The following is a 13479-nucleotide window of genomic DNA, read 5'->3' on the forward strand; positions in this document are numbered from 1 at the left end:
ACTGCCATCGCAGGGCTCTTTTTCTGTGAATAATGATTAGGACAGCTGTATTCCAGGTTCTGTGTTTGCATCCCACTAGTCAAAAAAGGCCAGGAGTCAAGCCTAATAAAAATTTAAATTTAGCAACTGGCATGTTGCCCCCTGTGACAGGAGCAGTGGTAGTGGAAGTATTGCCATCTTTTTATAGTTATTTTTGATCAGTTCCAACTGTATTTATTAATTATTTTGACTGAGATATAACATTTTGAATTTTCTTATAAATTCAAGATTATTAGTTTCCTACAGCGCCAGTTTTTTTCTCTCGGGGTTGGGAGTGATGTCAGCTGATTAATTGGCTCTCTGCTACAGGCAGATGTAGACCTTTGAAAATCCACTATCGGTTAACCTCTCCAAAGTACAAGCACTTCCAAAATGTAAAAGTACTTAGTTACAGTATGCCACTAGGAGTTATTACCTTTATTTGCAAAATATTTGTTCCATGGTATTGTTGGACCTAACTAATAATGTTTCTGTGTAAATCTTAATGGTGTGGATTGCCCTCTCTGCCCTTTTCTCTGTCTGTATGTTCAGAATCTGCTATCAGAGAAGGTTGACCAAATGATGGAGTGGTCCTCTCGGCGTTCGGTCATCCGGATGAACGGGGACAAGTTCCGCCGCTTTGTCAAGGCCCCGCCCAGGAACTACTCTGTCATCGTCATGTTCACTGCCCTGCAGCCTCAAAGGCAGTGTTCTGTCTGCAGGTATGCACACACACACACACACACAGAATGAAGTTGTCCTACGGTGAAAGAGTCTGTGTGCTCTCAAGTCACATGCTCACGCACTGTCCTAGAAATCATCTGATATTTCACATGCCCTTCTTCCACATACGCACATAGACTTGCCCACCTCAGGAAACAAAGAAACCAACATTATATAATAAGAACCTATGGGTCACATTGACATTTGGATCAACGGAACTCTAGCCAGCCGTACTGCCAAAGGGGAATGAATAAATTCAGGAGAGGCCAATAAGGCCCAGTTACCCACTTGTGTACTGAAAGCATTTAATGCACGTGGAGATTTTGCTGAAATCTTAATAGCATGCTTTGAATTGGATTTTTATTTCCAAAATCAGATTTTTATTCTGTTTGCAGCAGACCCAATGAGACACAGAAAGGTCAAGCACTACTTCAGCATGCTAATACAGGATTAGAAGTTTTTAATTTAAAAAAAAAGAGAGAAAGAGAGAGATTGACACATGCACATATCATACTTTATGATTTAAAAAAGAGAGTATTTAGTTCAGAATTTAAAAGAATTTCTATCTAAATTTTAACACACTGACAGCCCCATTACTTCAGCACCATGGACAGCTCTGCACACCATGACTTTGTTTTCATGGCTACTTGGTATTGGTTAGTGCAGTCATTAGAGCCATTATTCCATAAACAAGTTTTCTAATATGATCAAAAATCTAAATTCCAGCCTAGACACTTACTGCTCTCTTTCCTCCTCTGTCAAAATGAAACTGTTGTGAAATCCCTGGAAAAAAGTGAAAACCTCGTTCTAAAGACTACTGTAGCATGATGGGTCGAAGTAAACATAAGAATAAATACAAAACCATTGTCATTTAGATGCATTCATTTTATTGAGAATCCTGTCCAATACTTTTGTGTTTATAATATGCACACTGTATAACTTTAAAGCAAGGAATCTCTGTCTGTATGACCTTTGTATGTATATCTCTGTATATCTTATATTGCTGAGGAGCCAATAAAGTGTAGTGTTGACTATGACATAGTTCAGATGCCTTGTTTCTTTTTTAAACAGCACAGATTTTCCAGCCTTTATAGCAGGAAACTCAGACCAACTGCATGAGTTGTAAATCTTATCACATGATGCTTCTCTAGCTAATCAGATCTCTGCATTTTGATAGCAAAGATGATCGTCAGTTCAAGGCATGCACGAGGTGCAGCTAAAGAAAGTGTTCATGATCATGATCGTGAAGTGTGGGAGTATTTCAGACATTAGACAGACATTAGACATCACACAAATATTTGAGGCTACGCATGAGCACTTGAAGCTCTCTAATGGTAACTTAACGTTACGTAACGTAATCTTGACTCATGTAATGTTATTCAGCCGTTATATTTTTCTTAATCAGCGATGTATGAATGAGACATAGCTCAAACTAATATTACAGACTGTTGTTACAGTCTGTAAATCTTTTCAATTATTTTTGCAGCCTCACATTGCTGCAAAAATACCTTTATCAGTAAATGCATTGCATATCACTGGTGGAATAAATCATAATGTCAAAACCAGGTACTTAAATAAAAATATTGATTCTCCTGTCCAGGAGAAGGGATGAGATACAGTGATTCATCTACTGTATGTCACTGCAATGCTTTTGAATTTGAGGTCCAGTAATTATTATTATTCTTATTATACAAAAGTGAAACAGAAAATAGATAATGATGATAAGACAATCGTTAGATTGATTTAAAAAAATAATCAGGAGGTGCAGCCCAAGACTGCGAGACATAATCTTCTCCCTCTCAGTGGTCCTGGTTAAACAAAATGAAGAGGCAAGTAATTTGAGATTTAATGTTGGATGAGCAATTCTTGAGAAAGCTGCAAGCAGCAATACCAGAGGCCAAGCATTCAGCCCGGCTCATTTTGAACGAGCTCTGCGATGTTGGTGAAGATAGACAAAAGCTACTGACTGAATTTTTCTCAGATTCATCTGAACTCCAGTCAGTGCTGTTTTTTGCGGTTGTAGTATTCTTCTTTGACACTTAAGTTTTTGCTGTTGATATGTTGACATTTTTTGCCTTTGTAAGGTACCTTGTAACTGCAGCGAAGGGCGGTGATTGTTGTGTTGTTTAAGTAGTGAATCGCTCCCTCTCTATAGTAATTATTTGGTAAATCCAGTTTAATCCTGCATGATTATGGCATGTTTTTTTTTTTTTTTTTTGGTGGAGGGGGGGTTCGGCTGAGGAAGATTACGTGTAATGTTTCCTAATTGAGATTCATCACATGATATACTTTCTGCTGTGTTGAAGAATTTCTAATTTCGTGATGCTGATAAATCGGCACATTGTGCACCTTTTTGTCTTTGCAGTATGAATGGGATGGGTGACCCATGTCCAGCTAGATGATGAAATCAACACTGACCTTCTCCATCCTGAGCCTGTTCCTCTAATCAGCCACTCTCCCACTTCATCAGTCATCTGATTAGAGAACTTATTTATCACTCATGTCAGCACCCCTCAGCATCCTCTCTCTCTCTCTCTCTGTCACTCTCTCTCTCTCTCTACTCTTTCCTCTTTTATTTTAATCACGGTAGTAACACAAGACAAACATTCATTTTATTTCTCGTTCATTACTGTGCTCTTACATTCAAATTGTGCTTTATAGACCATAATTACATGCACAATTGCCAAAGCAGTTTTTGCATGTTTCACTTACTCACACAAATTCTTAAATCTTCTCACCGTATGCAGTGGGCTGACCCATAAAAATGTGTGCACCAACAAGAACAACAACACAATAAAAAGCTAGACTACTTATTTCTATTAAACTACCAGATTTATTCATTAATGTCAACACACTCTCAGTCACCTTTTTTTTTTGTTTGCTTGCTTCTTCTTCTCTTTTTGTTCTCTGTTTGTTTCTCTCTCTCTCTTTCGTTCCATCTCTTATTGATGTTAACTGCAGCAGCATCGCGTCATTAGAAAGGCAGTGAGAGTCTACAATTTAGAGTACGAGATGGATTTTAGATGGTGACCCGAGAGTCCGCATTAAGAGGACTATCAGGTACGGGAAAAGATGGCTAATCACTGAGATCGTCATTCCCACATCACTCTTAAACTTCACCCCAGTTTCATACTACAAAGTATAATTCTGGGCTGGGCTTTTTAGCGTTAGCTTTTATTGGTCCTGTCCCTGTACACACTGACTTTTTGCAAATGAACCAATAGGGGACAACATGAGGTTACACAGACTGACAGGTAACTCACTGATTGGGCAGTTTTAGCAGTTATCATCATGCGTCATTAGTATATCATCATGGGAACCACATGGGAAAATCAAATTCCATTGACTGACAGGAGATTAAGGAGCATGTGAATGCTTCTGAGGTGTACATTTATGTTGCAAATAGCTCCCAAGGAGAAAACTGATAATAACCATTATTAGTATTATCAGATTGCAAATCAACTGCATGTTATATATAATCACTAAAAGGCAGAGACAGGATGAAAAGGCCGCATCTTGCACAGTAATGACTCTGGACGTTTTAGTGTGACATCACTGTCACCCACTTTTTAATGGCATGAAATGACTAATTACACTGGATAGGACCCAAGTACGTGTTTTTAGCAATTAATCAGGGAAAATACCTGTGCTGAGGTGCATACATGTTATCATGATCACCAGATGATTTGCATAAATATATACACAGCTTGTGTAGATTTCTTGATGAGCAGATGCATTTATTTGTATTGTAGCTATTGATTTTTTTTGGGTGGGGGGTTGCCTTTAATTCAGATAGAACAGCTGAAGATTTGGGCGGGGGAGGGTGTGCTCGGAGAGAGGGGATGACACGCAGCTGTGGCCACTGCAGAAGACAGACAGCCTCAATACATGATCAATGGGTACAGGGTCTTTTTTGGGTCTGTATTGTCTCACCATAACATAAAGTTTTGTTTATGTTGTGGACTGACACGCAACCTCTTTACTCTGCACCTGCACTTCAATAACTCAGCACTAGTGTCCTCTGGAAACACTTGTTGGCTTTCCCTATTTGCAGCACTTTTCTGTAATATGTTGTGTGTATTTATGCTTTCAGTGCATTTTCCTAAATACTGTGTTGTCAAATTTTTTGTGTTTTCTTATTTATTTTATTTTTTTTTTTTCAATTGTTTTTTCTTTAATTGGTAGTACCGAGCTCTGGACAACTTTCCCATCAACAGAAATATTGAAATAAAGTTAATTAAACAATAAATCAATGGAATGGCCTATCAGGACAGTTAAAATCACATCTCACTGATACCTTAACAACTCCAGCAAAGTTGTGTTCACAGACTGAGGTGAGCACTACTGTGATTCCTGACAGTCTGCTGGCCTAACTTTCAACTTCACCTGTCCCAACGTTTTAAAATGTGAGACACTTCAAAGGGCCCATCCTAACATTAGCTGCAAAGATAACAACGTAACATCACAGCACATAACATATTCTGACAGACTATTTCCCACTAATTAAAGCCTACACAAGATGCAGTTGACATGAGACACAATGTCAAAGTGAAGCTGAACAGCAGGAAGGAGACACAAAGTCAGAAAAAAGGAGAGAGGAAAGAGAGTGTATAAATGTTTATCTTGTCATGTAAGAGGATAAGGTGATCAACTGGACTGGTCATGCCCGGTTAAAATATTACCGTCATTTGGCAAAATTTGAAGACGAAATGACAAATGAGACAAATGAGATTAAAGAGAGAAATTAAAATGTAGCATCTTCATATGTCATGTCAGGCACCGCCAAGCCCCTTGTGAGTGGTTTTCTTTTCTTACGCCTTCCTCTTCCCCCTTTCTCCTTTTCCTTACTTCATCTTCTTGGTGCAGTCTTAGTCCTTTATTTTTACCTTGTCTCTCTCTTCACCCTCTGTTTTAGAGGTCACTAGCTGTGGTTTTTCTCGTGATATCCTCCCCCTTTTTATAGCCCTATTTCTTTTTCATGAATAAATGCATTCATTTCATACTCTGTGCAGGGTCTGTACCCAAAGCTTGTCAGACTCAAAATAATAACTTCCAAAGAATAAAGAGCGGGTTACTAAGTGGAGAAAGCTGAAAAGTCAAAATAAAGTATGTATTAGGTAAAACATTAGTTACAATTGGTTATAAACAAGACATCTTGAGTACACATTTTCAAAATTATTTCATTTCTGATAACAATACTGCATCACCTGCCACTAGGTTTACAAAACATTGTTAAGAATTAATACTAAGTAATAATAATAAGAGAGCCACCTTCTGCTAATTTATGTTAACTTGCTTAATTAGCCTATGTACGTGTGTAAAAACTGATACCAGTGAAAATCTAAATTTGTTCTCAAGGACTTTTGGCCTCCATTTTTTGCATCAGTTCTACAAAACATGAGGATCCACATTTTCCCAGCCCTTTTCAGGTATAAAGCTGTGCACTGTGTTCATCATCGGTCTGAAATTGTGTTTTTAGAATTTGTCTGACATCTGACCCAAGTGACAGCTGCTGTAGCTAAAGTCCTTGAGTATGAGTATCTGCCATACATGTACTGTGTGACATGTTTTGGTTTGACTGTTCTCTTGATTTATTTTCCTTCTGTCTGTCTTCTGTCCGTCTTACAGGCAGGCGAATGAGGAGTACCAAGTCCTGGCGAACTCATGGCGTTACTCCTCTGCATTCTCCAACAAACTCTTCTTCACAGTAGTGGACTATGATGAGGGAGCTGATGTTTTCCAACAGGTAACTACTTATTTAGTCTGTTAACACTGCCAAATGTATTCACCCAAATTTACTGCAAGTTGCACCTTTAATGTTTCAATTTTCTTCTTCCATCCCTTCTTCATCTCTCTGCTTGCACAAGATACATTTTTTTTGTCTCTAGCATTATGTCATCATCACCTAAGCCATGATTTTAATGAAACACATTCACACAGTAGTGTGAAATCCACAGAAAAACACTGATGCCACTTGTTGCAGCTGCAGTAGCTTGAGTTTAAAATCATCCAGCTTCTGATTAATAAGAGTATGAATCAGGTTTTCAAAACAGTGTGTTTTTACAGCAAAACTACCTATGACCTAGAAAAACACAGGAATACTTGCTTTGGTACATTAATGGATGGAAACTGTAGATAGTAAAACTTTGTAGAAGGAAGGGAAATGTGGCTTCTCTCCTCCTTCATCAATCCTCCTCTCTTTCCATGGTCTGCAGTCTTTCACAACCTGTGCTCCTCCCATCCCTGCCTCCTCACCTCTTTGACCCTTTTATTCTTTGTCATATTCATCTCTCCCAGCATTTATTCTTTCCTTATTTATTTCTTCATTCCATATACCAGCTGGCTGATTTACATTATAAAGGGGTTGCCTTAGAATATGTAATTCAGCAAATAACCCAGAAAGACACAATGACACACGACATCCAGCAGTAGCAGAAAATTGTAAAATGACATAGAAAGAGAAGGCAAGCACAAACATACACATGCATATATGGACAAATTTACAATGCCAAACAAGCAAGCATACAAGCAAAAGGCAAATTTAATGCTTGTTATTTGCACAGTACATACACAGAGTCATGTATTTGGAAGAAATAGCAAAGTAAGTGGTATGTATGCAGAAAAATCCCGACAAGCCACATGAAATGGTGTGAAAGAATTGGTCATATTTTCTCTCCCCTTCTTATTTAGTATATGCTAGGTGGGATTCATGTTTATAGTCACCCATATGTATTTTTGTATTTGATGGACAGCTCCACTCTGCTATCTGAAGTAGGACTGCAACTAAATATTTTTTTGATTATCAGTGTAACTGCTGATTATACTTTTTATAATTACTTTTTACTTTACTTTTTTACAGAGTAAAATGTAAAGTAAATGTCTTGTTTTGTCCCAATGGTTTGAAGATATTTAATTTACTGTCATGCAGGACAGGAAAACCAACATTATTCACATTATAGAAACAGCAAAGGGTGAATTAAACAGTTCATTCATCACAATTCTTGCCAATTTATTTCCTGATGACCAAGTAATTGTTTCAGCTGTAATTTAAAGATCAGTACAAATATTAGATTGTGTTTAGGCTCAACACCAAGCACATTATAGTGGCAAGTCAATGGAAAAGGGCAGGTGAACTTGTGTATTTGTAGGTTTAGTGTAAGTTGAACTGATGAATACATTTTACCGTAAACATAAGGTCCATCTGAATATCACTAATCCTTTAAAACCTAGGAATGTAGATTGTTACCCCACTGAACTGTAGTTGTGATCCACAATTAAAAATATGAAAACAACAGGGATTGTCACATTGTCACTGTGGATATACTACATATACATTTGATCTGTACCTTACAAACTAAAAAAACCTGCCCCAGAACCAGTAACAAGAGTCACTGCCTTTGAAATGGGTGTTTTTGTTCTGTGGTGTTAAAGAAATATTAACTTTAGAGATATTTTTTGAAACACCTGTGTTCATCCTAGTGTGATTTAAGAAATGTTGGATACGTTTGAAACTACTCATCTCAGGCTACACCAGCATTCTGCTGCTGTCTGCAGGCATCTTTACCTTAATACAGAAAAAGATACAAAATAAGGTTAATTCCCTGTTGTCCCTTTCCTTCTCTCTTTATAGTCTTAGAACTTTAAATAGCTGTGCTCAGAAATAGCCTGGTTTTGCTTCTTTTTTTATTTTGATTTATTTTAAACAGATGAATCAAGTGAAGATGACACTGAAATATGTTCCTTAAGTGTTTATTATTTCTTTTTTTCTCTTCTTTCTTGTTGCTATGCTACTTTGCTAGCAATTTTTTCTTCTTTCTTTGTTAATTGTACTGCTAATTCTTGCACTCTGGCTTCCTTTTGGCTTTTTTGTTCTTTTTTTTTCAAGGCAGTACATCTATGTGTGCATGTTCTTACATTTGTATGCATGCACACAGGCATCTCATCCATCATTTATCATTATCACTTAAGGAAATGGGTGGCTACTCACATAAGAGAGATAAATAATCTGCACAACAACCTTCCTCTCATTTCGATCTTCTTCCATCTCCATTTTTTTCTGCTCATTCCCTTCCTTTTCCCCTCCTCTCCATTTTTCTCCAGTTGTCTTGAGGGAAAACAGAAGAGAGTAAACCAGCTGACTTCACAGTTGTTGATAATTGTAGGGAGTCCTGGGATTTGGAGTTAAATAGGTGTGAAGCATGGCGGGCGGGAAAGAGGAAGGAAGGAAAAGGTCTACTCGTCCTTATTTAGCTGTGCCTGTGTTTAAGTGGAAAGGCAGAAAACAGTAATTCCTTTGTGCAGAAGAATATATTAACGCAGAGAAAGAATTATAGGAGATGTTCTCTATCCAATTTTTAACTGGATACTAATCCCACATCCACTTACTGTCTTGTAATCAGGGCAGTACAAACATGCATACACACAGGAAAGTATCTGTCCAATACGAGCAAATACAAATACAGAGTAAAGCTGAATAGTCAGATTTGGTTAAAATATTTTTGACAACTGAAGTTTTTATAATATAACATCACCTGTCTCATAACAAATTTAGGAAATAATTGTAGTGTCTTATAGTTTTTTGTGGTATTAGTGTGTATGAGGAGTGTCAGTCTGGAGATGTTGTGGCTGGAAGGTATGGACAAGATTTGGAGAGTCTCTCTTCATTCATATTCGAATGCACTTTACAGGCGAGATGCGCCTGCAAAATGACACTCATATGAGAGAGAGTGACTGTTTGCTGCTTTGCTCCCTCAGTGTATCACAGTATTTTATTAAAACTGCTGACTGATATTTAGTTCTTTGTGCCACTTAAGGACTCAATCTCCAAGCTGTGTGTTTTGAGAATACTACTAATACTTGATCAACATTTTTGACATACTCTAATTTATCAGCACTTTACCTGGCTGCTTAAAGATAACTATGACAGACAGGGAGACAGGCAGAAAGAGAATTACGCTATTTCACAAAAAAGGTAATAAAGCCATTATTTAATTTATTTACTTTCTAGAATGAAACAGTTATTTCATGTGTTACATACAAGCACTACTTACATGAATAAATAGAGCCCAGAGATAGTGAGATACTGTTTTCAGCCTTTCTCTCTAAATATCTAGATAAATGATATTTGCAGTTAAAGCAACCAACCAGTAACCAATTGAGTGTGAGCCTATGATACCCCAGCCCCAATTTGTTAATTTAAGTGTTGTGATTGAAGATGTATCTTTATCCTTGGATAATATGTTAGTTAGTATGTTTGACAAGTCAGAGATGACAATAGCTTAATATCCTCTCACCCTCATTTTCCTCTTCCTGTCCAGTTGAACATGAATAGTGCTCCAACCTTCATGCATTTCCCAGCTAAGGGGAAGCCTAAGAGGGCTGATACGTTTGACCTGCAAAGGATTGGATTTGCTTCGGAACAGCTGGCCAAGTGGATTGCAGACCGCACAGATGTTCAGGTAATGCATACACAGATACTCACTTTCACCTGTGCACATTCGAAGAAGAAAAAAACATGCGAAACATCTGCAGTTGCTCTATACAGCTCCAGTTTTTTCCATGTGTACACAGTGGTGTGAGTGGTTGTCGATCTCAAAAATATTATAATTACTATTAATATTATATATTGTTACTAATTATTAATGTTCTCGCAATAATAGTTAAATCAAAAAATGAGAATTCAAGTAGTATGCAAAATTCCTTAAAGGTGTTGCTCAATGGCGCATTATGAATGGCAGATCTTGTAATATTATACTCTGCATTATCAGATCAGTTATAATAATGCTTAACGGTGGTCACAGAAACAAACTGTTTGGGTCTTCTCAGTAGGGTTCTTAGTCTATACCAGTGTTTGACTGACAGCTTTTAAACCAGCCATTTTTACACATCAACCTCTGTTTACAAGTATTGTGGAGTCTTACAGCATATGTTAAAATAGAAAAGTTTCATAAAGCCTTTGTAGGTTGAACTTCAGGAAACCTGACAGTCTATGACGTCACATGAGGCAACATTGGTATGTATGAAGACTACTACTACTACTACTACTACTAGATTTACTAAGTTTAAAAATGAAAAAATAAATAAAAAGTTGGGGTTGTGCAGTCAAGGCTTGAGTAGCTGCTGCTGGCATAACACGCCCAAATCTCTGAAGTGTCATTGTGAGTAATTAAGATAGATATTGCATTGAATAATAAAGGCAGTGTATCTGGTTCTGCTGCATCAATCTTGATAATTTAATTTGAAACTGGCCATCACAAGTCCAACAAGGTCATGTGAGGGCAGTTCTGAACTGATTTTGACCAGCAGGTCAGGTGTATTTGGTCTGCGACCCCGTCCCAGATAGGCAGCAGAAGACAAGACGAGATGAGGCCAGTTGTAAGAACACCTTTAGTCTTGACGAGGACAAATGCTATGCTGAGCTGAACAAGTTTCAGGGTCCAGGGTCTTATACATGCGGGTGGGTGTTAGATGCCTTTTCGTGGACGCACTTAAGCTGGCATGTGAGAGATCAAACCTTTCAGCGTTGAAATACAATTTCATCTTTTCTGAGCAACCTGTCAGCCAAGTACTGGCATATATAGTCCGAGCATCTTGCTGACATCGTGTTGATGAATGTGGATTCAAAAGGCTGCCTTTCAGAAAGGGGAGTACTTTCACTGTGCTAGCTTTTAGGCACTTCAATGTGACTTTACCACATTAATAAAGAATAGAACAGAAAAGGAAAAATGAAAGGACAGATACATGATCGAAAAATGGTGAGATGAATAGATTTGTTTGATGGAGGAACTTGAATTGAGTAACTATAGTGTCGAAGAATGAAAATAACGATTGACAGGGGATGTCGGGCACCTTGTACTGTTGTGCAAACATATCAGCCATTAGTCCTTGCTTTCCTCCTCTGTTCTTGATAATACCCAGCTTAAAAAAGATAAACCTCTCAATGACTTGATGTATTGTCAGACACCTTGTTGTTTGAGGTTACATTGCTATAAAATGTTCTCTGTCATACACATTATTGGTGACACTTTACTTGACGGGTAAGTACATAACACATTCATAGCAGCTGTCATGTTTCTGTCATGTCATGTTTGTCACGTTACTATACAAGTTGTGAAGTATTCATAATCACTTATCTGAGTTTAACACTGGGAGGTAAACTACATTGAGTTGAGTTGAGTTGTAGGCAAGATAGCAAAGTATGAGAATTACCTGCAAAGGTTACATTATAAAACATAAAAACATGTTCTGCCCATGTTCTGTCTCTTTGGCACTGGACCTGCCCATTGACTCAGATGTGACATGCTCAGATAACAGCTTTAAAACAAAAACAGCAATATTGCTTTGAGTTTGTTAGACTTTTATTTTGACAAGTTATTGCCATTCTGTCTTCCACATTTCTGAAAGGTTAGCTATGAATGTTGTGTCATGTCTTATGAGACAGTCATGAATGCTTTGTGAGCAATTTATGACAGCTGCTATGAATGTATTATGTACTCACCCATCAAGTAAAGTGTTACCACATTATTAGACCTCCCTGTAATAAATTTATTTTAATGTGTTGATTAACTGCAATTAAAAGAACAAAAAAAAATACTCTGTGCATACTGCCTCATGGATCTAATATCTCAAGAAATGCCTTGAGGGAATTACTTCAAATTTGGCACAAATGCTTAGACTCTGAGTCTAAAGTGTTTAGAGCTTGGTGGTGAAATGTCAAAATCAAGGTCACTGTGACCTTATTACGTGTCATGAGGTCTATTTTTTCTCATACATACAGATATTAGGTCGCAGACCAGGCTCAAGGCTTTTTAATTAAGTGGCAGAGGTTTTCGCTAAATTTCCTTTTTATTTTTTTCCTTGAATTATGCATTCTTAGGTTTTAATCCAGTAAAACTTAAAACTTAACAGCAGCACATGGTACATGCATTTTCAGAGGTGACATAATTTGTGTTGGTGACCAATACATGTTCTGTCTGGGAACGTCTTACCCTCTCATCTGTTAATATCCACCATGACATATAATACAGTACAGTACTGTAGTACAGTAGTACAACAATTGAAAGCCTGCACTATTGTTAGGTGTGAGTGTGTGAGTGCGTGTGTTTGTCTGTCTTTGTGTGTTGCCCTGCTAGTGACTGGTGTACCCCACCTCTCACCTGTAATCGGCTGGGATAGGCCGCAGCCAAGAAGTACTCCTGCATTACAACTTCTGCACGAAGAGGCCTTCAAGTAGACCCCTATCCTTGCCTTGAAGGGGACTGCTCTTTATTTTCTATTTTATTTTATTATTATAACAGGCTCTATTTCTGTTATGGTTTTATCACCAACACAGTGCTGTACTGTATATGTTGTGCAGAAGCTGTGAGACAATAAAACAGCCAGCTGTTCAACTTACTAGTAATTCTCCTCATGAGTTTTTCAAGGCATACCCCTCCCAAACCCAGGTAGATGTTAGCGCCTCTGTATTTGTGCCATTGGACTGAGATTATGTGTGCTACAATAATAATGTGCTACAAATAATAATTTAAAATAATATAATATGAAAAATGTAAAAGTATTTCTGTCTCTTCCCCTACAGATTCGTGTGTTCCGTCCTCCTAATTATTCAGGGACTATTGCTTTGGCTCTGTTAGTGTCTCTGGTTGGAGGTCTACTGTATCTGAGGAGGAACAACTTGGAATTCATATACAACAAGACTGGATGGGCTATGGCTGCGCTGGTATGACACACACACACACA

General features: G+C 37.7%; 1 protein-coding gene across 2 annotated transcripts in view; it reads left to right on the forward strand.

Moving 5' to 3' along the window:
• The window catches only part of tusc3 (tumor suppressor candidate 3), a 65505-nt gene that overhangs the window by 25892 nt on the left and 26134 nt on the right, over positions 1–13479 (forward strand). For both annotated transcript variants that reach the window (XM_046408743.1, XM_046408750.1), the window contains exons 2-5: positions 571–740; positions 6370–6487; positions 10059–10199; positions 13319–13459. In XM_046408743.1, the coding sequence (XP_046264699.1) occupies positions 571–740; positions 6370–6487; positions 10059–10199; positions 13319–13459 (570 nt within the window). The remainder of the gene's footprint in view (positions 1–570; positions 741–6369; positions 6488–10058; positions 10200–13318; positions 13460–13479) is intronic.

This window comes from Scatophagus argus, chromosome 2 (assembly GCF_020382885.2).
Source record: "Scatophagus argus isolate fScaArg1 chromosome 2, fScaArg1.pri, whole genome shotgun sequence".
Classification (NCBI taxonomy): Eukaryota; Metazoa; Chordata; class Actinopteri; family Scatophagidae; genus Scatophagus; species Scatophagus argus.